At 48.1% G+C, this 21,787-nt stretch overlaps 1 protein-coding gene across 4 annotated transcripts in view; it reads right to left on the bottom strand.

Annotated features, from left to right (window-relative positions):
* Positions 1–10,069: 10,069 nt before the first annotated feature.
* Positions 10,070–21,787, bottom strand: part of SLC25A37 (solute carrier family 25 member 37) — a 39,322-nt gene continuing 27,604 nt past the window's right edge. For 3 of the 4 annotated variants that reach the window (XM_077766639.1, XM_077766640.1, XM_077766641.1), the window contains 3 exons: positions 15,237–15,465; positions 13,195–13,251; positions 10,070–11,259 (listed from right to left, as the gene is read on the bottom strand). In XM_077766639.1, coding sequence (XP_077622765.1) covers positions 10,739–11,259; positions 13,195–13,251; positions 15,237–15,465 — 807 coding nt within the window. In that variant the 3' untranslated portion in view covers positions 10,070–10,738. Of the gene's footprint in view, positions 11,260–13,194; positions 13,252–14,739; positions 15,212–15,236; positions 15,466–21,787 lie in introns of those variants that run through there. The other variant, XM_077766642.1, reaches the window with a different exon arrangement.

Raw genomic sequence — 21,787 nt, 5'->3', positions numbered from 1 at the left:
GTTCCTCACAAAATGAAACATACTCTTTCCAAACAGTCCAGCAGTCACGTTCTTTTCAAACCAAAGGAGCGAAAAACTATTTCTTTTATCTATCTACTTATTTATTTAGTTTATTTATTTTGAGAGAGACAGACACAGTGCAAGTGGGGGGAGGGGCAGAGAGTGAAGGTTGTGGGGAGAGAGAATCCCAAGCAGGCTCTGTGATGCCAGCACAGAGCCCAATCTCACAAACTGTGAGATCATGACCGGAGCCAAAACCAAGCGTCAGACGCTTAACCAACTGAGCCACTCAGGTGCCTGTGAAAAGTTATTTCTACACAAAAACCTACACACGATGTTCATAGCAGCTTTTTTGGGAAGCAACCAAGGTGTCTTTCAGTTGGTGAATGGATACATACACTGCGGTACATCCAGACAATGGAATAGTATTCAGCATTAAAAAGATTGAGACAGCAAGCCATGAAAAGAGATGGAGGAAGCTTAAAAGTATATTAAGTGAAAGAAGCCTCTCTGAAAAGACTACATACTATATGATTCCAAGTATTGACATTCTAGAAAAGGTAAACTACGGAAACTGTAAATAGATCAGTAGTTGCCAGGGGTTAGGGGAAGGGACGGATTCACAGGCAAACCACACCAGATTTCAGGCCAACAAAACTACCCTGTGTGATACTACAATAATGGACGCATGTCATCATACATCTGTCCAAACCCGGGGGCAACACCAAGTATGAACCCTAAACTATAGTCTTTGGAAGATATTGAGGTGTGGGTTCACCAACTGTGACAAATGTACCCCTCTGGTGGAATGTTAATAATGAGGGGGGCTGTGCGTGTGTGGGAGGGGCAGGTGGTATATGAAACTCTCTGTACCTTCCTCACAATTTTACTGAACCTAAAACTATTTTAAAAAATACAGATATACAAAAATTTTAAGTTTAAACAAACATACAGTCTCTGTGATAAAAAAAGAAGCCACAGAAAACCCACATGGTGTCCTCCCATAGATGAAAACAAGGGCATCACCACTATCACATTCCCCAAGCTGCAGGCACTTGGTACATTATGACCTATTTTGTTTCGAGCATTGTGCCGAGCCTAGAGTTCAACACACACCAACAGTCCTCAGAACTTAGGTAGACATATAGGCAAACGAATTATTTAATCACAGTTGTACAGAAATGTCACCATTAAAAGCATATTAAAGAGAAGGGTGTGAAATACACTTACGTCCATCCTTTTCCTATACCAAGTTCTTGGATTTCTGTATTTTATTTATATAGGAAATGAGAAGCAAATGGTGGTACAGAAAAATGATAATGAATGATTCATTATGGCAGGTGGACTAAAAGCTTGGTGAAGATTTTCTTTCCAATCTCATATAAAAAGCATGTAATCATACTTTAATTACAGACTGAGAGACTGGTTAGAGCCTATATTATATGAATATAAGCAACTGCAGCTTAAGGAACTATTACAGGACATCTGGCCCAACCCTTTCATTTTGCAGATGAGGAAACTGTAGACCAGAGAGATTAAATGATACGCCCGAGGCCACTCAAGATTGCCCAACCAGTCAGCGACGTATAGGACAGGTGTCCAGGCTATTGGACATGTTGACCCATCTGCTGTGTGCTCAATGGTTAAAATGGACCAGAGCAAATAAATTACTTCATCATAGCACAAATAAAATGATCCGTGTATTAGATCGTTCAGTATAAGATAATTGTTTTTCAAATATGTCTTTTAAAAATCTGATCTTAAAAACAAGAGAGTTAGAGAGGCCAAGGTGGAAATTCAAGAGAGCTTCATAAGCACAAAGATTTTGATCAAAGTCGTATCAGCAAAAAGTCTTCAAAATAGGAAGCTGGATCAGATGAAGCATGACAGGAAGACTCTAAGAACATTTGCATATATGAGTGCTCTTGGCAACTCTACCTCGCTGAAACACCATGAGGCTTAGAACCCCAGGCTCCATTTTGTGTGAAGGAAGTTTTTCTACCACAATGAATAATAATGGGCTCAGAGTCCAGGAGTCTAGTATAGTCTTTCCATCTAGAATATTCTTTTTCCTGGCTGCTCCTCTCAGTATGATTGCTCTCTCAGTATCATTAACCATGAACCCCTTAATGTATAATTTACCCAGATTAAGAGAGGGAGTCATACACATACAACTACTTGTAGACTGTGAACTGACCATAAAGTTTCACTACTATGGGTGTAAACTAAACCAGAGGGTTCACTGGAAATGCTAGAAAATAAACAAGAGCCAAAAGAAGCTGTTGGCACTTGGGTCTTACCAGCTTCTAGGCTGGTGATATTTTTTTCAGTCTTGGACCCAAGGTGGTTGGAACATGGACATTGCCTTAAAATACTGGGTGTTTTTGTTGCCCCAGACTCTCATTATTGGAAGTGCGTGCCATAGAGCAGTATTCATTAAAACCTCGTGAAGTCCAGTGCTACACAAAATTAGGGTATTATGGGTTTTTCAGTAAAGTTTACACATTATTTTATTCCAAATATTACACAGATACAATTAGGGAAAGGGAGAAAATCTGCTAAATATTTCACTCACGTGGTTGCACTAAGCTCAAAATGTGAATCTTGGGGTATATACTTGTCACCTGTCAACCTAAGCTAAAGGCATCCACAAAGACTATTCTCACTATTCACCAGAAAGCCAGAATCCACGGCCACAAGTCCACAGACTCATGAGAGCAGATGTTCCCGTGATTACTCTTCATGTCTTCTTCATAAGCTACCTCTTCCCAAAGCAGCCACAAGGGCCAGCGTGACAGTAATGAGGATCCCAGATATCCACAGTGCCTGCTTCTGTCACTCGGGGCCCCATGAAGCTTCAGTTGGGTTCTGCTTGATTCAGGAAGAGCTTTCAGCAGTGAGTCCTTCACAACAACAGAATTCATGAGGACTCGAAAGCAATGACGGGCTTCAACTGCCATTGTCAAAGATAAAAAGCATTGCCAGGATCATCTGGATTTCTATTTTTTCTTCTCACAGACGAGTTTCAGTAAAACATGGGCTGGGCTGTCGCCTCCTATGGTGGTACGTGTGTTCTCTTAACAGAGCGCCTATGGTCCCCCCCCCCTCAGGTGCCCCACCAACAATGGAAAATGCAATGTCATGGCTGCCACAGGTAAATAAGAACATAAGCAAAGAGCTTCCTAACGAAGCCGTGTCAACAGAAACCTGGAATTCTCGTGTCACCTCATACCCACACGTTCACCAAAGAAAGTGCACATGTTCCCCGAGATAATGTTACTTTTAGGAGGCAAGGCTAGGAAAGTAAGCTTGGAAGTATTCTCAAATTGTATAAATGTATTGGGGAGTCCGAATTTTAAAGGTGCTGTCTGGCCGGAGACCCTTTGTGAATTTTCCTTCCTTCCCACTAAACTACTAGGATAGCCCAGATGTTCTGCAAATCATTTAACTTCTTGAAAGATGTCGTTTGTTTCCAGCTTTTGGCTTTCGTGAAAAATCCTGGGAAGTGCACTGTAGAGTGCTTCTCTACTTACCACCTTGGGAGGTTACTGGAATATCACGTCAGATACATTAGGCACGGTGCTTGGAGGGAAAGTAGCTGAACTGTAAAGGTGGGGCTTAGAAGGATACCAGAAAAGGCAAAAGTAAGAGGAGGGGAAAACAAACCAAGAACAAAGAGGACAAGAGCAAGGAGGAAAATCTGGGAATTTTGTTAAAATGGTTTTAGTTGTTTTTCCCTTACACAGAAGCAGGTAGAACTGAGGACCCCTCCCCCTTCGTAAAACTCTCACCTCTCGGCAACCTTCATCATGTTCTGACCACTCCAGTGTCTCCCAGTTCTTATTTCTCTCATTATCACATTTATTTTTTTAATTTTGTATTTATTTTTGAGAGAAAGAGTGCAAATGGGGGAGGGGTGTGGGGGGCACAGAGGATCTGAAGTGGGCTCCGTGCTGACAGCAGCGAGCCTGATGCGGGGTTCAAACTCCCAAACCATGAGATCATGACCTGAGCCAAAGTCTGACGCTCAGTCGACTGAGCCATCCAGGCACCCCTGTTTCTCTCATCATTAAATATGAACATTCCACAAGGTTCTCTCTCTCTCTCTCTCTCTCCTCTCATCTGTGTGCATTGCTTCAGCCATCACACCCCTTCAGGTAATGGTCAAATCCCTACCCTGATTCTGGCTTTTCTCCTGAGCACCGATACTGTCATTAATTCTGGGTAAGGATCTCTACCTCCGATGTCGCACAAGCCTTCCAAACTCAACAGGACTTCAGAAGTTTGCTAAGTACAAATAACAATGATTGTTGCTCTTATGCAGAAAGGGGGAAATGTTGGTTTGGGGGGCTGTGGAGAAGAGAGTGAATGAACAGCACTGATGGGGGACCCATTCCAGACAGACGGTGGCAAACGTGCAAAGGGAGGTAGGTCCCAGCCCTCTAGGCCAGGTGCTGATGAGGAAGAGAAAGCTCGCATTTGATATCAGAATCAGGAAGGACTGCAATGGGGTAGTAAATGCCATCTTCAGGGCACCTTAAAAATAGGACTTGGAAGGCAGAGAAGGAAATAGGGAAGAAGGAAGCAGGAGAGGAAGGAGGACATTCCAAAAGTTCTGGAAGGGAGGTAGTACTGCCCTGTTTAGGATATTGAGACTAGGATCTCCTACCTCCATCCTGCTATCCTATCCCATTTCTTTGTTCCTTCATATGGGAAGCTAAGTCGGACACTGGGAGATGTCAGGGAGCCTCTTCTTAAGTTCAGGAGGCAAGGAGGAGCCCTCCAAGGTTTTGGGCAAGTGAGCAGCATGGCAAGCCTCTGGCAGCAGGGGGAAGGAGTCTCTTGGGGCTGGGGGACAAGTGTTAAGATCTGAGAGATCTCCAGCAGGCACCTGTCCATTTGGATCTGGAGCTCGGGAGAGAAGTCAGGGTGCTTTGTCCCACTTCTGGGAGTCATCTTTCCAGCTGAAGCTGTGAAAGCAGACCGGCACCAAACAGGGATGGAGAAACAGGAGGTCCAGAGACAGAAGCTTCCTGAACAGCCATCCCTAGGTGGCCAAGAAAGGAACCGAAGCTGGTGAGGGGAGCCAGAGATGGTAGTAAAGGTGGGCAGCCTGGAGGAGGGCAAGGAGACAGAAGCCAAGAGAAGGGAGCTAAAGAGGCAGCTGTTGGCCAAGAGCTCAGAGCTCCGGTGTTGCACGTGCCTAAGGAGAAGCAGGACTAGGAGAGATGGACGGAGGTAGAGACAAGACATCTGCTGTGTCACCACCTGCTATTTTGCCCAGCCAGTTCTCCCTCCTGACACCACGCCTGCTTTCAGACAGCAAGTTCTTGGTCTCATCTTGCCCTACAGTCACGAGTGCCCCCCCACCCCCCAAGCCCTCTTGATTCCACTCTGACACTCTCATCAGCTGCGCACACTCTACTCCAGTCACCCTTACCTTTCCCTTCATTATCCCTCTTCTGGGCAATTTCACTGTGGCGCCAAAGCGACTGCCTCCTGGCCTCCTCAGTGTTCCTTCTCCACTCCATCCTCTGCACTTGTGCCAGATGACTCTTCCCAAAGCTCAGCTCATGGTGTCCTGTGCTCCAAGACCCTTCATGGCTCCCCGTTACCTACTGATCAAAGGTCGAAGCTTGGACGGCAGTCAAAGCTCCTATTTGCAGCTTTATCACCACAGCAGCCCCTGCAGTGCCCAGATGGCTGCAAACTCAGCTGTTCTCCCTACTTGTCCTTGTTACTCTTAGGCCACTCGTCGCATTCTGCATTAGACCCAAGACAACTCTTTATTTTCCTGCCAGCCGTACTAGTGCCTCCTGCTCCCGGGGATTGCATCTCTGTCTTGTACAACTCTGGGCTTGTGACAGTCTTCTCTGAGATGTTTGTTCATTAAGGCTGCTCCTGTGGGTGGGACTGGAGTCCCTCCTGGAAGGGGTGGCCGACCAATTAGAGGCCATGGGAACTCAGACAAAAAGGAGACCTAGGCCCAGCAGGAAAGGGAACCCCCTTCCCTTCATGGCTTTTCTTGGGCTGGAATGTGAGGAGCGAGCAGGTGCTGGAGAGGACTCCTAAGCGGTGAAGACGGCCGCTGGCCACAGGAGGAACCGAGAGGGCCAGCACTAGAAGGGATGCAGGCCAAGGATGACAAGTTTATCGCCTTCCCTTCTCTGTGCACACATTTACTAAACACCTGCCCGTACCAAGTGCTGCGTGCCAGCCAGGGTGGGCTGGCAAGCTGGTGAGAAAAAGCCCTGAGTCAGAGCATTTGTCTATTTCTGGGGTTAACTATTCCCACCATTGCCGATTTCAAGCTAGCAACATGACAGTACTGAAGGCGAAGCTGGGAAGAAACGCGCGATCTGCTACGGGAAGGTCGGTGCAGGGGCCGGCCCCAGCACACCACTGGTGGGGACGGAGCCATGAATAAGAGGGTCAAGTAGGTCAAGTCATGGAGTTTGGTCTAACGGCATTACATTACTGTTTTACTTCCATGTCTTCCCTCATGGTCTCCTATGAACTCAGGCCAGAAAGGGCAGAAGCCACATCTCACACTAGGCTATTTCCCCCACAGCACCAGGCAGGGTGCTCTGCTCACAGGACACACTGCAGACTGGGTGGCAGATCGACCTTGTGGGGCAGGGAGAGGAGGATTATCTGCCGCCAACTCCAGAGGAGTCAATCAACCACAAGCCACAGGTCCGCTTTGAGTCAGCCTTTGGTAAACTTACACAGCTGCAGGTCTATCTCAAGCCTTCTGCACCCTCTGGTCCTTCTTCCCACCTTCCCTGCACCCTTGTCCGTGGCTGGTTCTCAGGCTTGCCCTCAGCTGTGACTCTCCACCCTTGCTAAGGCCTTTGCAAGTAGGTTCTCTGACCACCAAACTGTGTGAAGGGTAAGACTCATCCCTGGCTTTTCAAGGAGGTCTGAGGCCTCCCTCCACCCTCCCCTACCTCCAGAAAAGGTTTAGGTCTCTGGCTTAACCTGAGATGTGAAAGAACGATGTGTGGATTCTGGTTACTCTCGAGCCTTCCAGGATGGCAGAGAGAGAGAGAGAGAGAGAGAGGAGAGGGGCATGTGCCAGGTACCAAGGCGATGCATACCATGCTCTTGTAGCCTGTCAGGCTGCTCTCCCACGCAGGAAAGGCAGCTGCCACCCTCTCCCACATGGAGAGCAAAGCCAGAGGTGTCTCTTAGTTCTTGCACTGGCATCATAATGGGACCGTCCCTGGGCTGGTCAACATGGGAATCTACTTCCGTTTCTTTTCTTTTTCTTTTTTAATGTTTACTTTTGAGAGAGAGAGAGAAAGAGGCAGAGAGAGAGAAGGAGACCCAAGATCCAAAGCGGGCTTCAGGCTCTGAGCTGTCAGCACAGAGTCTGATGTGGAGCTCAAACCCAGGAGCCATGAGATCATGACCTGAGCTGAAGATGCACGCTTAATCGACTGAGCTACCGAGGCGCCCCGATCTGCTCCCGTTTCTAAGAGAGCTGGAACGGCACTTTCTCTCCCAGCCATGGACCCAGTTTTTAATGAGCGGGGCTGGACGAGGCACAGGCCCCATGGATTAGGCTCCTTCTCTCCACCCACTCTCCTCATTTTTCAATATTCTCCCCACAGAGCCCACAACACTTCAAAGATCAAGGATTTTCTCTAGCTCCAGTGTCACAACCGCAGCAGCAAGCCCGAAATATCCCCACGCATAAACACACATTTGTCCCTGCTCCAAGAGGCAGGCAGAACTAAGTGCCAGCAAAAACTATGCTATTTCCTTTCAGGCTTTTGGGAAACAACATCCGCTCATCCTCACACGTTGTGCGTCGCACAGGTCAGAAGCAGCAGTACCTTCGCACACAACAGACACAACTATCCTTAAATAAAGTTAAATAAAACCTTCTTAACGTAACAATGGGTTGGAGATGCAGTGTTAGGGGGACATTGAAGGACAGCCAGTGCTTGGAATAAGGCATCATGGTTAAAAAAAAAAAAAAGAAAAGAAAAAGAAAAGAAAAGAAAACAAAGAGAAACAGAAAACACACAGAAGGATGTAGGCCAGTCAGTCACCAGATTCAATCCAAAGTTAAGACAAGAGTCCTGGGTTTTGAAGCTTTATAGCATCTGAAAAAAAAATCAATTTTTTTATTCTAAAATAACACTCTGATCTACAAATGATTACATCTCAAGTCACAGTCGTGTGCACGGACAGTTACCGAGCACTGTACTCAAGTGGCGTTGCCTGACTGCAGATGTCACCCCAAAGACATGAAAGCCCAAGCACATGCCATGATCACGTGAATGTGGTTGACACTGGGGTGGGGCGGGAACATTTTCCTATTTACTTCTCAATGCCAAAGTCACAGTGTGCACGGGGCAACAATATAAACTTCGGGACTCAGACCAAGTGGGAAAACCAGTTCCCACAAAACTAACACCACTTCTATTTGTTTGGCGCTTCACAACCTTCAAAACTCAGAAGCATGGCTCATCCAGCCTCATGAAGATCCAGGGGCGGGGGGGCAGGGACCACCATCTCCCAGCCAATCCACGTATCTGGTGAGAAGACAGCCATGGGTGGACCTTCCAGTTTAGCCCACAGAGCCCAACTCCCTTCCTGCCTCTCCTTCTACATCCCTTACCCAAAGGAGTTCTCCTAGAGAAGGGAAGTTTCTTTTCTGAATAACATGGAAAACAAAATCCTGTGAGAGATAAAGAATGTTTTGCAACAGTGTGGTGTAACTTACGTGGACAAAAAAGTGGTTGGATCATTTAGATTTCTCTCTAGTCTTCTTCCTTTTGCAGAATTTAATAGTAATGCACGGCATGGTTAGTAGAGGATGTGAACACTTCCCACAGCACCATGGTCTCCATGGGCTTTTTGCACCCCCAGGTGGGACACCTGGCTTGCTGCCGCTGGTTTCCAACTGGCAGGGGGCAGGAGCGGTTAACTCCAAAGCGGGCTGGGTCGACAGCCGAATGCTCCCAGCCCAGGAGCAAGGTCCGGCGCATGGGGCACAAGTGGCAGCTCCCCAATACGGCATTCTCCTGTCCCTGACCTCACAGGTAGCCCTGGAGGCAGCGTGCGGTAGCTCCAGATGAAAACTGTCCCTGACTTCTTGGCAAGAATAACAGCCCCCAAAGGGACCTGGGTCTGAGCCTCAGCAAGACGCACATCGACCATGTGGATGGTGAGGGGCAAACGAAAGTTGAACCTACTTGTGCTTCCCGCTTGTTTTTAAAGAGCTCTACGAGGAAACCGTGAAGCCATCTGGTCTTCCCCTGGAGAGGTCTGGCAGCCAGTCAAAGGACGCGCGGCTAGAGGAAACATGCTCGCATTTTCTTAGTGATAATCTGGCTCAGATGCGCCGTTTCAGAAAACAAGGACTCGTGCTCTCAGCTGATGCAGATCTACATGAGGCTGAAGATAGTTCTAGAGACGCATCTTGACTTGGGCGCTAGAGTCCAGGCCTCACTTCAGCAGCTGGGCCCAGCCAGAGCGCCAGGCCTGTCACTGGGAAGTGAGAGGCTCTGTGACAGGTGAGCTAAGGGTGAATGGAGTACACCCTTGACATACTTGCTATGCTGCCAAACATCCCTACAACGGCCCCAGGAAGCAGATTTAGGCCACACACACACAGGCAAGAGTATCTGAAGGGCCAGTTAAAGGCTGGAGCAGAAAGAAGTCCCAGGAATAAAGGCAGGATTTATCCCAGCTGCCTGCGCAACAAGGGAAACGTTGGTATTTCAAGAGCTGCTGAGCGGTGGCCCAGAGAGGCCTATGTTCCTGTCACTCAACGCAAGGGAGGGAATGGTCTTCATAGGTACAAGACTAGTCATCCTAACCCTACTGGGGACCACGGTCCTCCTGTGTGACCAACCTGGCCACCATTATATACGCAGGTGTGCGTGCATACAGCAAGACAAGGGGCCCTGGAGCCAGCTCTTTGGTCCTGGAATTTTTAGGAAGGACAAAGGGAAAAGGCACACAAAAGTGACTGAACAAAAGGAGGAAAAAAAAGCAGCTGGAAGTAGTATCTCATTATTTTGTTTTCCAAGTACCTTTTTCCCCCATGAAAAGAGATTCAAAATATAAACTTTATTATTTTACATTCAAGTGAAACTTCCATCTGGGGGGCTCAACACAATTTCAGCTGCATTCAGCAATTTACCACTTGGGCGCCTTTTTAACTTAACCCGATGGAAGAACTCAGCCCTCTGTTTTTTTTAAAAAAACAGCTTTATAGTCCCAGCTGTAACACGCTATCTGTACACACGCACAGGCACACACACACAAATCCAAAAACTTCTACATAGAAAAATAAAGGATAAACATTATCCATCTATTTTATACTGTGTGCTGGAACTTTTATATACAGAATTCTCTCTGTTTTCTTTAATGTTTTCAGTCACTGCACATTTTCTCCCCTCTCATGCGAACTGCGAGCCTGGAGACCGCTTCGGTGAGGCAGAGAAGCTACATTCTTGTCAGAGGAAGGGAAAGAAAAAGCCCTTTCTTGCTCCCCTTCTGGTCTTTCCCCACCTACCAACTTGGATATCCCTGCGGACAGCCTTCAGGTAAGTGGCTGTCCCGCTGTCCCCTCTCTCTAAGGCATCAGGGAGCAGAGGGCCCACCCTGAAAACACCCTGCCAAAATCGCCTCGGTGTGAGGACAAGGGAACGGAAGCAGGCAGGGAAAGCCTTTTAAAAATAAAAGATTCTAGATTCACGGCCCACAGCCCATTCTTTTAGTACGGAGTTCGATTCTCCAGCTTGTGCTTGGTGAGGAAGTACTTGAAAAACTCATAGACGGACCAGGAAATGGCAGTGGAGGGCATCTGGTAGATGACGCGTGCCTGTATGCCTTTGAAGTAGCCGGGCAGCCCATTGAGCTGGTACACCGTCCGAAAGGCGTTGGCCATGCCCGACAGCCGGCCGCTGATGTTGGCCAGGTTGAGGGCCACATTCTCCTGAGTGTTAAGGAGGGTCTTACAGACGTCCAGGGGCGTGGTGGCGGCCGCAGCGAGGGCCCCAGCCAGCCCACCTGAGATGATATGGGACTGTGGGTTGTAGCCCCGGTGAGGGTTGACTTGCTCTTGCAGGAACTCGTAGGTGATGAAGTGGATGGACTGGAAGGGAATGTTCATGGTCAGCTGTGTGGTGTAGCTCCGGTAGAAGGCCCCCAGGCCCTCGGTCCTCCACACTGTCCACATGCAGCTAAGGGCCGAGCGGTGCGGTGAGTCGTACATCTGCATGCGCTGCTTGACGACTGGGGTTGGCGCCGCGGGCAGGCAATGGGTTGGGACGGGCCCCACCCCAGGTCGGAGTGAAATGGGAAGCCGGGCCATAAAGAGAAACAAGCAAGTTTAGACACACTGGTAACAGGTCACCGAGAGCCAGCACACAAGCAGCCCCAGCCTGAGAAACCGGGGCGGCCCCAGGCAACTCCCCGTTTACAGAGGTGGTCCCAGGACCCAGGGCCTGGTGTCTCCTGCCTGAATCCTGTTTAAGGTGGCCCCCAAACGAGGCAGCCACTNTGCCCCCCCCACCTCCCCCCCCGCCACAAAACTGAATCTCGCCCCCTCGTCTCTCTGCCCTTCTCCATCCCAGCTGCACTTGCATCCTGTCTTTTATTCTCTGGATGTGGCCTGGACTCGGCGTGTTTAGCCTCTGTGTGTCACAGCGCTCTTTGAAGAAACACGGGAACTAGGTCAGCCCAAATTCAATGACAAAGTCAACTGCTGGTTCAAAGGTTAAGACAATGAACTTGAGAGCTTGAGAGTCTGAGTAGCCCCCAGGCCAAATGAACACATACTGGGTGCTCGTCTTTACTTTGAAAGAAATGAAGTCCTTAAATCAATATGTCAAAGAGAGAGGGTGTTGAACCTCACTTATTTGTTTCTCCTTTAAAAGTAGAAACAAATTTCTTGCTGGGATGATGTGGTCTAATTAAGCGGTCCCTGACCAGGTCCCTGTCCACACTGCCTTAACCACATAGAAACAAAAGCCCACCTCCCAGTCTGACCCAACAAGTCCCTGAAGGTCAGAACAAGGAGTCCCTCTCTGCCAGGGCATGGGAGGCAGCTGGCAGCACATTAAGAAATTTCAACCTTAAGAGACAAAAACAGACAAACTCGTAACATAAGACTTGAAATGCTGACATTTTACCTCTGATTTTTCCCTTCTGGCAAGGGACCATTTTTAGATGGGGAGAAAGGTGTAAGGAGTCCTACGTGTCACATAGAGAACAGCCCAGCTAAGTGGCCCAATACCAGGTTCCAAATCTCCTCACTGTGCGGACCTGAGTCAACTAAGGACTCAAGTCTGCACACCTGACAACTGGTTTATAGTGCTCCCAAAACTCAAAATAAAAAGGAGAGAATGTGGGAGGAGCTGGCTAAGACAAGATGGCCAAAGGTCAATTCACGAGTAGAGTGAGGTGTCCATGGTCATTTCTGACACTCTTCTCTCTATACTTGCGTTCTCTCTACACTTGCGTTACGTTTCAAATTGTCCATAGTAATTTCAAATCTCTTTTAAAAAAGCAAATTGAACCGAAGCTCTCATGACAGGCGAACGAGTGCGCCTGTGCACATGCACATGTATACACAGGCTTTAGAGGAGTGCAAAAGAATTGCCCTAGGAGCTTGTTAAAACAGATTCTTGGGGCGCCTGGGTGGCTCAGTCAGTTGAGCATCTGACTTCAGCTCAGGTCATGATCTCACAGTTTGTGGGTTTGAGCCCCATGTCAGGCTCTGTGCCGACAGCTTGAGGCCTGAAGCCTGCTTCAGATTCTGTGTCTCCCTCTCTCTCTGCCCCTCCCCTGCTCATGCTCTGTCTCTCTCTCTCTCCAAAAATATTTTTTTAATTAAAAAAAAAAACACATTAAAACAGATTCTCTGTCTATACCCCCAGAGATTCTGATTTAGCAGGTCTGAGATGGGACTCGAACTGGCATTCCTAACGTGCTCTCAGGAGATGCTGATGCTGTTGGTCCATGGATCAGAGTCCCAGTAGCTGTTTAAGAGGAACACCATAAGCTCAAAGCCCTTTCCAAGGACTTTGCTAATGTTGTAAAGAATTCTCCTGCTTATTCTGACTGCGGCCTGGAGGTCCCCTTGACCGACCTTCTGTCCCCCCCACCACCTTTTTCCTGCCCCTTTGCAGCCCGTTCTTGCCATTCCCTGGGACCATGAAGCATTACCTTCTGCTGGATTCATTACCGCATCGTGGAGCAGGGTGGCCATACTCCCAGCTATCCCTGCAAAACAAACTCCAGAAAATTACCCTCTGGGACCGGGTGTTCGGAGGAAGTTCTTGGAACCTAAAATCAGATGCAGCCCTGCACAGCTTTCTAAGAAGCAAAATCTACGACCAGCTCCACCCAGGTGAGCACTGACTCTTCAAGATGTAAAGTAACGACCGGGTTCCTGGGGGTAATGGGGAACGTAACACAGGCACAGTTACCCACATTTTCATCCTGCAGATCTGTAGTCAATACTGGGGGAAAGGCTAGACCTGCTGATGTTGGATGGTCCCCAGAAACCACACTTCATGGCTTTCTCCATTGGAAAACTGTCCAGACTTTAATTCTTGCCCCGTCCCTCACCTTTGTCTACACACTAACTCACTCTGTCCTTGAGCCCAGAGCAATCAAAAGGAATGATATCATGTACACAGCTAAAGGAGAGAAAAAGTCAGAAAAGAAAATTTTTTTTTAAATCCTTAATCAAATCCAGGCGTTTTCATGAAAACAGGCAGGGGAAGCAGACAATCAGGAAGATCTGCACGTGGCAGATTTCCAAGGTTAGTTTGCAAAGCCTCGACTTGTCTCCGAGACGCAGACTCCCTCTGAGGCTCTCATCTGGCCTGGTGTCAAGCACCAGGCACTTCCCAAGTCTGATACAGGCCTGGAACTTTGCTTTTCGCTCTGGGTTTCCTCCTCAGGCAGATGACACTGCCCGGTCATTAAGATGAGTGCCCAGAGGCAGGAGGAATGCAAAACACCAGGAGAGCACTCTAGAAATGCGTACACAGCCCCGTCCCCCTCTGCACACACTTACGATTACCATCAGAAAGGTCAAAATGCAACCAGCGTACATCGCAGCGAAGCAGTAACTGCACTGGGCAGAACTGTGTCCCATCAAACCCCCTCCACGGGGTTCAGTGACCAAGGGACTAAACATTACACGAGGCAGCTTCAGCAAAAGGCAAACCCTGAGGTCACAGACTCAGGGATGGCATCAGCACTTGGCCCTTAGTGCCTGTCTTAATAAATGCAACCAGGGGCCCATTTTTAAAAAGGGAAACAGATGCCTGCAAACCAGCCGGGCAGTCATTATCACCAGGGTTTGCTGATAGAAGGGACGTTCTGGGGTGCTCTTCGTAGAAAAAAAAAAGGGAAAGACTGGCAGCTGGTCACTCTACCTGTCGCTGTTGAAACATGAATTTTGTTCAAGTACACCTTATGCTTCATTCCGCAGTCCCTTTCCATACCCAAACAAAACCCGGCAAAAGCCAAACCCACAGGAGAGGTAGAAAGGGCCACTGAGCCGGGCCCAGAAAACACGCCTGTGTAGGAGCCCCACGCCAACTCCTCGCCCTCAAAACAACAAAAGAAAACTCCTCCTCCCACTGAGACCAACAACAGAAGAGAATGGGGGTGAAATTCCCAAATCCCCAGAAGCTTAAGGTGGGAAAGGTCGCCTGTGCTGCAGCAAATCCTTTGTCAGCCATAAAACTTCTTGACCTTTTAAAGCTTAGTTACATCTTGACGTTGTAGAGACCTGTTGAACCAGTTTTTTTAATAGTCTCAAAGAAGCTGTCCAGATAGCTTTTTTTTTTTTTTTTTTGGAATCCAGTATTGAAAAGTTTTGTTTCTATTCAGGGTTTTGTATTGTTTTTTTTCCTAGATCTGATTAATTGCTTTTGCATGTTTAAAAAAAACAAAAAAGAAAAAAGAAAACAAACTGGAAGAACCCATACAACAACGAAAACTGAAACACCTCTGTCACCGACTTCCCCCAGGCTTTAGAAAGCAAAGGAGGGGAACAGAAAAAAGCGTGTGCATGTGTGTGTGTGCGTGTGTTTGGGTGTGTGCGCACACACGGCTCTAGAGTTCTTTATTCATAAGCAAGCGTGGCGGAGATGAGGCGTCAGGCTGCTGGGTCACAGGGAGGAGAGCCCTGGGGAAGGGTCTGTTGAAGGAGAGAGCTCTCTAACTCCAGACAAACGCTTTCAAAATACCGTTGGCTAGGTGGCTGTTTCCTTGGTGGTGGAAAACGGCATTTAAAGTCCTTTTCATGTTTTCGTAGCAGGCAAAATACATGGCATGGGCCGGGCCGGCACCCATCACCATCACGTTGAGGCCTCGCAGGGGCCTCCAGAAGCCTTCAGTCCGAATGATTTTCTTGAGGGCTCCGTAGACACTTGTGTACTGTGCTTTGGGATCTGGATTCAAACTCTGCATTCGTGTCTAGGGGAGGGTGAGAAAACAAAATGGAGGAAGTTAACAAGGACGGTGAAGAGGAAAAAGAAGACCCGGGGTGGGGAGAGTGAGAGAAAACTGCCCATTTTCAGAGTTTCACAGGATTTCTTGGTGAAGAACACATTTGTTCCCTCCTTCCTCCTTCACATACACACAGCGATTTCATTATGCCCAGCAAAGGGGGATTTGGTTGGGGGTCAGGATTTGGAATAGGCAGATAGCAAGCTGTGTGACCCCTGAGGAACCCCTTAACCTCTCTGGACGTCAGGACCCCCAATTAAAAAAACAACAACAGGATTCTCACAAACATCTAATGAAATCATGTATATGAAACCCTTAAAAAATGCGGAGACCTGGTTAAATGGAAGTATTATTATCCTGTGGTTCCCACTCTGGTCCTAAAGCCTGTGTCCTCACTTATCTGGGACTTCCATGGTCTGAATGCTTCTGCCATTCAGCCCCAACCAGGAGTCTCCCAGGGGCCCTCGGGGCCTCATCCCACATCTCCTCTAAATGCACTTCTCATTTTGTCTTCCAAAGTTGGCACTTATATATGGTCTTGTTCTTAACTTCTTCCTGTGGATAGCCTTGCGTCCTTGAGGCAGAAGCTCGGCCTTCCACATCTCTGTTATCCCTTCAGACTTTCCGGGCACTTACATTGGTGTGACAGTTAATCCACATGTCAATGCAGCAAGACCACAGTACCCACACTGGCTCCAACAATAGTTAAACAGTAGTCTAGATGTTGCTATGGAGGTATTTCTTAGGTGTAGTTAACATTTAAACCATTAAATCAGGCTGAGTAAAACAGGTAACCCTCTGTAGTATGGTGGGCCTCATCTAATCGGTTGAAAGCCCGAAGAAGAAAAACACTTGCTGTCCTCCAAGGAAGAACGAATTCTGCCTCCAGAAAGTCTCCGCACTTGAGCTGCAACACCAACTCTCCCCTGAGTCCCCGGCTGGCCTGCCTTGCACATTCTGATTTCCCAAGCCTCCATAATAATCACATGAGTCAATTCCTTCCCCATTCACACACACTCCCCCCACCATCTCTCTCCTGGCTTGGTCTCTCTGGAGAACCCAATATCTCCCAGGTGGAAGACCCAGTCCTGCAAAAGCAACAGACAGCAATGCCTTCCTCCACTCCCCTCAGCACACACAGCCCAGAGGAGAGGGTCTCCCATCGTTAGCAGGGATGCCCTTCTACCACACCAGGCAGAATCATACCCAAACCTAATACATAGAACTGAAGAAGAATTTCTCTAGTTGAGAATGGGGTAAAGGGCCCTGGGCCCTCCTCTCAACTCCAAAGCAGAGACACCCCTACCTCCCCACCCAGCAACTCAAGGGCTCAGAGGAACAGTGTGAAAACCAATGATCTAAATTAACACTCATATGTGGAAGTTAAGAAACAAACGCATGAACAAAGAAAACAAAAAAACAAAAACAAAACCAGACTCTTAACTATAAAGAACAAACTGGCATTTGCCAGAAAGCACGTGGGCAGGGGATGGGCGAAATAAGTGGTGGGGATGAAGTAGTGCACTTATCGTGATGAACACTGAGTAATGTGTGGAAGTGTTGAATCATTATATTGAACACCTGAAACTAATATAACACTGTGTTAATTACACTTGAATTAAAAAATATTTTTTAAAATTAGTAGTCATTNATATATACAATGGAGTACTACTTAGCAATGAGAAAGAATGAAATCTTGTCATTTGCAGCAACGTGGATGGAACTGGAGGGTATTCTGCCGAGTGAAATAGGTCAATCAGAAGGACGGATATCGTATGTTTTCACTCATCTGTGGAACAGGAGAAACTTAGCAGAGGACCATGGGGGAGGGGCAGGGGAAAAATAGTTGGGGAGAGGGAGGAGGGCAAACCACAAGAGGCTCTTAAATACTGAGAACAAACTGAGGGCTGATGGGGGTGGGGGAGCGGCAAAGAGGGTGATGGGCATGGAGGAGGGCACTTGTTGGGATGAGAACTGGGTGTTACATGGAAACCAACTTGACAATAAACTATATTTTTAAAAATAAATAAAAAATAAAATTAATAGTTATTTTCAGATTTCACAAGCTCGTAAAAACCACACAGAAAATGAGCACATTATTGGCAACTTTTCATTTCGCCAAGAAAGGACATAAAACAGTGATAACATGAGTGACAATCACCACTGCACTCTATGAGAATCATTTTCTACAAGAAAAGACATTCTTTAATGTTTTTTTGTTTATTTATTTTTGAGAGAGAGAGGCAGCATGAGCCGAGGAGGGTCAGAGTGGGAGACACAGAACTCGAAGACAGGCTCCAGGCTCTGAGCTAGCTGTCAGCACAGAGCCCGATGCGGGACTCGAACCCACGAACCGTGAGATCATGACCTGAGCCGAAGTTGGACATTCAACCGACTGAGCCGCCCAGGCACCCCAAGAAAAGACATTTTTAATGCTTAAAAAAAAAAAAAAACAACCAAAGACTACTTCTGATCATAAAACTGTCCTTTAAGTTAAATTTAGCTTTATCAAAAGTTCACCACTTTATCCCACTGAAAATACCTGCTGGCCCAGCCAGGATGGCTGCCAGACACTGGGGCCCACATTCCGGGGAGTGCCAGGTGGGACTGGATGGGGTCCATACCCCTGTGCCTGTCTGTTTGTGTTTTAGTCTAACATGTTTCCAAAAGAATCTGAAGGGGCTTAATAAGGGAGGATACATTATAACAAACAAGGCAAGGGAAGAAGCATGCGTACTTGTCAATGAGGAGGGCACCTGACTTGCAGCGGTGAAGCCTCCGCCTTGCTCAGAATGAACTACGGGAAATGCAAAGCATTTACTCTGGAAGAAGCAGCCTTGCTTCTCCAAGGACAACAGAGGTTATCTAGAACTAAATTCTAAAAGCAATTCTAGAGCAAAGAAAGTTTTGCTCCCTGGCTTCTCCGTACAACTGCCCCAGATAAAAAGCTGGAGCACGATGCAGGAGGCGGTAGAGAGAGAACAGGGATGGGATTCAGATTCTATCACTTCCGTGTGACCCTGGGCAAAAGGGTTAACCTCTCCAAGCTTTTGTTTCCTCCTCTGACAAAATGGTTAAGAAAATTAGACATCTACGACCATCATTACTTTTAATAACAAAGGCTGCATCAGGAGGCTCAGTAATGTGGTTCTAGTATATAATGTGCAGAAGTCTAAGCTACATGGTGGGGTGGTGATGTCTGTGTCTTCAGTATACCTACAACACCTATTATGGTATCTAAATCACACTGGGGGCCCAACAAGTATTTGTTGAACGAATGGATGAACAAGCAAATGTGTGCAACTAAGGGTACCAATTGGGGACGATGGGGTTTTTCTCTTCTCTCACTTCCCCTAAAATATGAGTAGCTTTCCTGGAGTTACGTGTTCCTCCCACCAACCTTTCTCTGTTTGTTTGTTTGTTTGTTTTTAAATTTTAGAGAGAGAGAGGAGAGCACAAGTAGGGAAGAGTGGCGGGGGGAGGGGGGGGACAGAGGGAGAGAAAGAGAAAGACAAAGAGAAAAAGAAAGAGAAAGAGAGAGAGAATGAGTCTCCAGCAGGCTCCACACTCAGCATGGAGCCCAGCACATGGCTCGATCCCATGAATGCTGAAATCCTGAACCAGGCCAACATCAAGAGTCAGATGCTCTGAGCCACCCAGGGGCCCCCATCCTTTCCCAAAAGATAACAACAATCCTGCCACTCCCATTCCCAGAGGAGAGATCTTTGGGGAGGGACTCCAGAACTGGTTCTCCAACCTCCCCCCCACCCCCCCCACCCCGGCCCTAATCTCTGGCCTTGGGCAGCAAGGCTAGCCTGTGGTGAAGGCCCTCCTTGGGCCCTAGTGGGTAGCCCCTTACAAGCAGGGGTGGCAGAGCGAGAAAACACACAGGACCCGGGGGGAGGAGCTGAGCGGCTGGATCCCGGCCCCAATACGGGCTCCAACAGACCCAAGTGGCCTCGGCTATGGCATCTCATCTCCCTGGTCCCCAGTGTCCTCAACTGGAAAATTCAGGAGACAATCAGAACAGTGGCCGATTACCAGAATCACCAGGAAATGTTTGAAATGTCCTTCTGGGCACCACTCCAACACACTGATTCAAGACTTTTTTTTAACTCCCCAGATGATTCTGGTCATCGCTTAGTTTGGAGAACCACTAAATAAAGGGCCCTCTCAGCCCTAGCACTTTCTAGTAACATTCTGTGTCCAGCCTTGGCGGAAAGGCAGGCACCTGGGTTAAGTGAGGGGGGCGTGGCTGGGGAGACAGTGTGTACAGAGGGGAGCAGAGGCAGGAAGCTTTAGGGCCAGCCAATCCGACATTGCCGGTCTGAATTCCAACTCAGGGACCTCAAGCAGGTTCCTCAAGGTTGGGGCATGGAATAATCCCCCAGGGAGCTGTGGCAGGCAGAGTGAGGTAACTGTGGGCACGATGTGGCTCAGGTTGGCAGGTAACCATGACCGTCCCCTCTCCCACCCATCCTTTCCACACGTGATGATGTCAGGAAGGTTTCTCCCTTACAAAGCCGCTCACAGAGGCCAGCTCTCGAAGACTTACAAGGGAAATTCAGGGTTGATTTCTCACCTCTCCCTTTTTAAGGGGGTGAGGCAAGTGGAGTAAGTATTACTGAACCAAAATGCACCACCTCCTGCAGAAAAGGAAAGGGCAACTGGGTATCTCTGCACACTCAGTAGATTTCTCTGTTCTGGGGGCCCGGGGGTTGACTCAAAGAAGGCCACGTTTAATGACACATACTTGGGACAGAGGCAAGTGACCTCTGAGCATGGAGGAGGACCCAGTCAAGGCCCCTCTGGGCCCACCATGGCCAAGTTCAGGGTCAGAGCCACTTCAGTCCTATAGCACCTTCATCTCTTCAACCTGCCCACGGGGACAACCCACCACCGATCAGGCACCAGGGTGCAGAAAGGAAAGGTTGATGGGGGAAGTAAAGAACAAAGAATGCGAGGGGAGCCTGGGGGTGGCTCTGTCAGTTAAGCGTCTGACTTCAGCTCAGGTCGTGGTCTTGTGGTTCGTGGGTTTGAGCCCCGCGTCAGGCTCTGTGCTGACAGCTCAGAGCCCAGAGCCTGCTTCAGATTCTGTGTCTCCCTCTCTCTCTGCCCTTCCCCCGCTGTGTGCATCCCACCCCTCTCAAAAATAATAAACATTAAAAAAATAACAAAGAATGTGGGAGATGAGGTCAGAATGACCCATACAGGCCATCCGGGTGCCACAAGGGAGCTCAGAGGAGAGGGCGGAGTGGGCAGCGTGCCCCAGTACGGTCTCCGGAACTCCCTCAGAAGGGAGGCTGAGAGAAGCCGAGGTGGCCAGCCAGTGGCTGGAGTGAGGGCGACCACCAGCTTATTAGCCTCTAGTTCTTCTCCATAGACTCTACTTGTAAAATGTACAACTGAGAGCCAGGCATTGTTTTAGCTTCCTGGGGGCCAGAAAAGAAGTTGGGGGTGAGTGGAAACAACCCAAGTGTCCCTCGATGGACGAATGGATAAACAAGTGGTCCACAGAGACAATGGAAGAGTACTCAGCCTTAAAACAGAAGGACATTCTGACACTGGCTACATTAATGCTGAGGGAAATAAGTCTGTCACACACACACACACACACACACACACACACACACACACACAAATGCTGTACGATTTCACATAACATGAGGTACCTGGAGTTATCAAAACCATAGAAACAGAAAGTAGAATGGTGGTTGCCAGGGGCTCGCGGGAGGGCAATGGGGTTGTTTAACGGGCACCATGTTTCACTTTTGCAAGACGTACAGTTGTGAAAACCGTCCTTTCATGCCTGAACTGTATACACTTAAAAATGGTTAGGATGGTACTTTCAATGTTACATGTATTTTTTACCACAACGTTTTTTGACTCAGGGTGGGAGGGTGGAGAGAAAGAAGATGAATGCAGTAGGATCCACAGAGAAAAGGGCAGAGACTCAAAAAACGCAACCCAAACAAACCAAGGAGACGGAGACAAGAATCTCACAAGCTGCCTTTCCTGCCCTGGGTTTCAGTTCCTGTTCAGGCCTGGCTGCGAGGCTCTCCCTTTCTTTGTAATAAATCGCCATCCTTCGCATTTTAATTCTCCACCCTCTTGGAAATTCAGAACGCATATTAGCATATTAAAGGCTCTGGGAAGTTCTGCCAGTGAATTCTGTTCCACAAGGCACTTCTTCAACGTCTGTCTTGGGCAACAGAAACCTCCTCTGGCAGAGTGACCAGATCCACCTTGGGGAACACACTTTGAGAAAACAGCTGTAGCCAGCAGGTGG

This window comes from Crocuta crocuta, unplaced genomic scaffold (assembly GCF_008692635.1).
Source record: "Crocuta crocuta isolate KB4526 unplaced genomic scaffold, BGI_CrCroc_1.0 scaffold225, whole genome shotgun sequence".
NCBI lineage: Eukaryota > Metazoa > Chordata > Mammalia > Carnivora > Hyaenidae > Crocuta > Crocuta crocuta.
The sequence above is the reverse complement of the archived record's forward strand: the minus strand, read 5'-3'. Positions and strand labels throughout refer to the sequence as shown.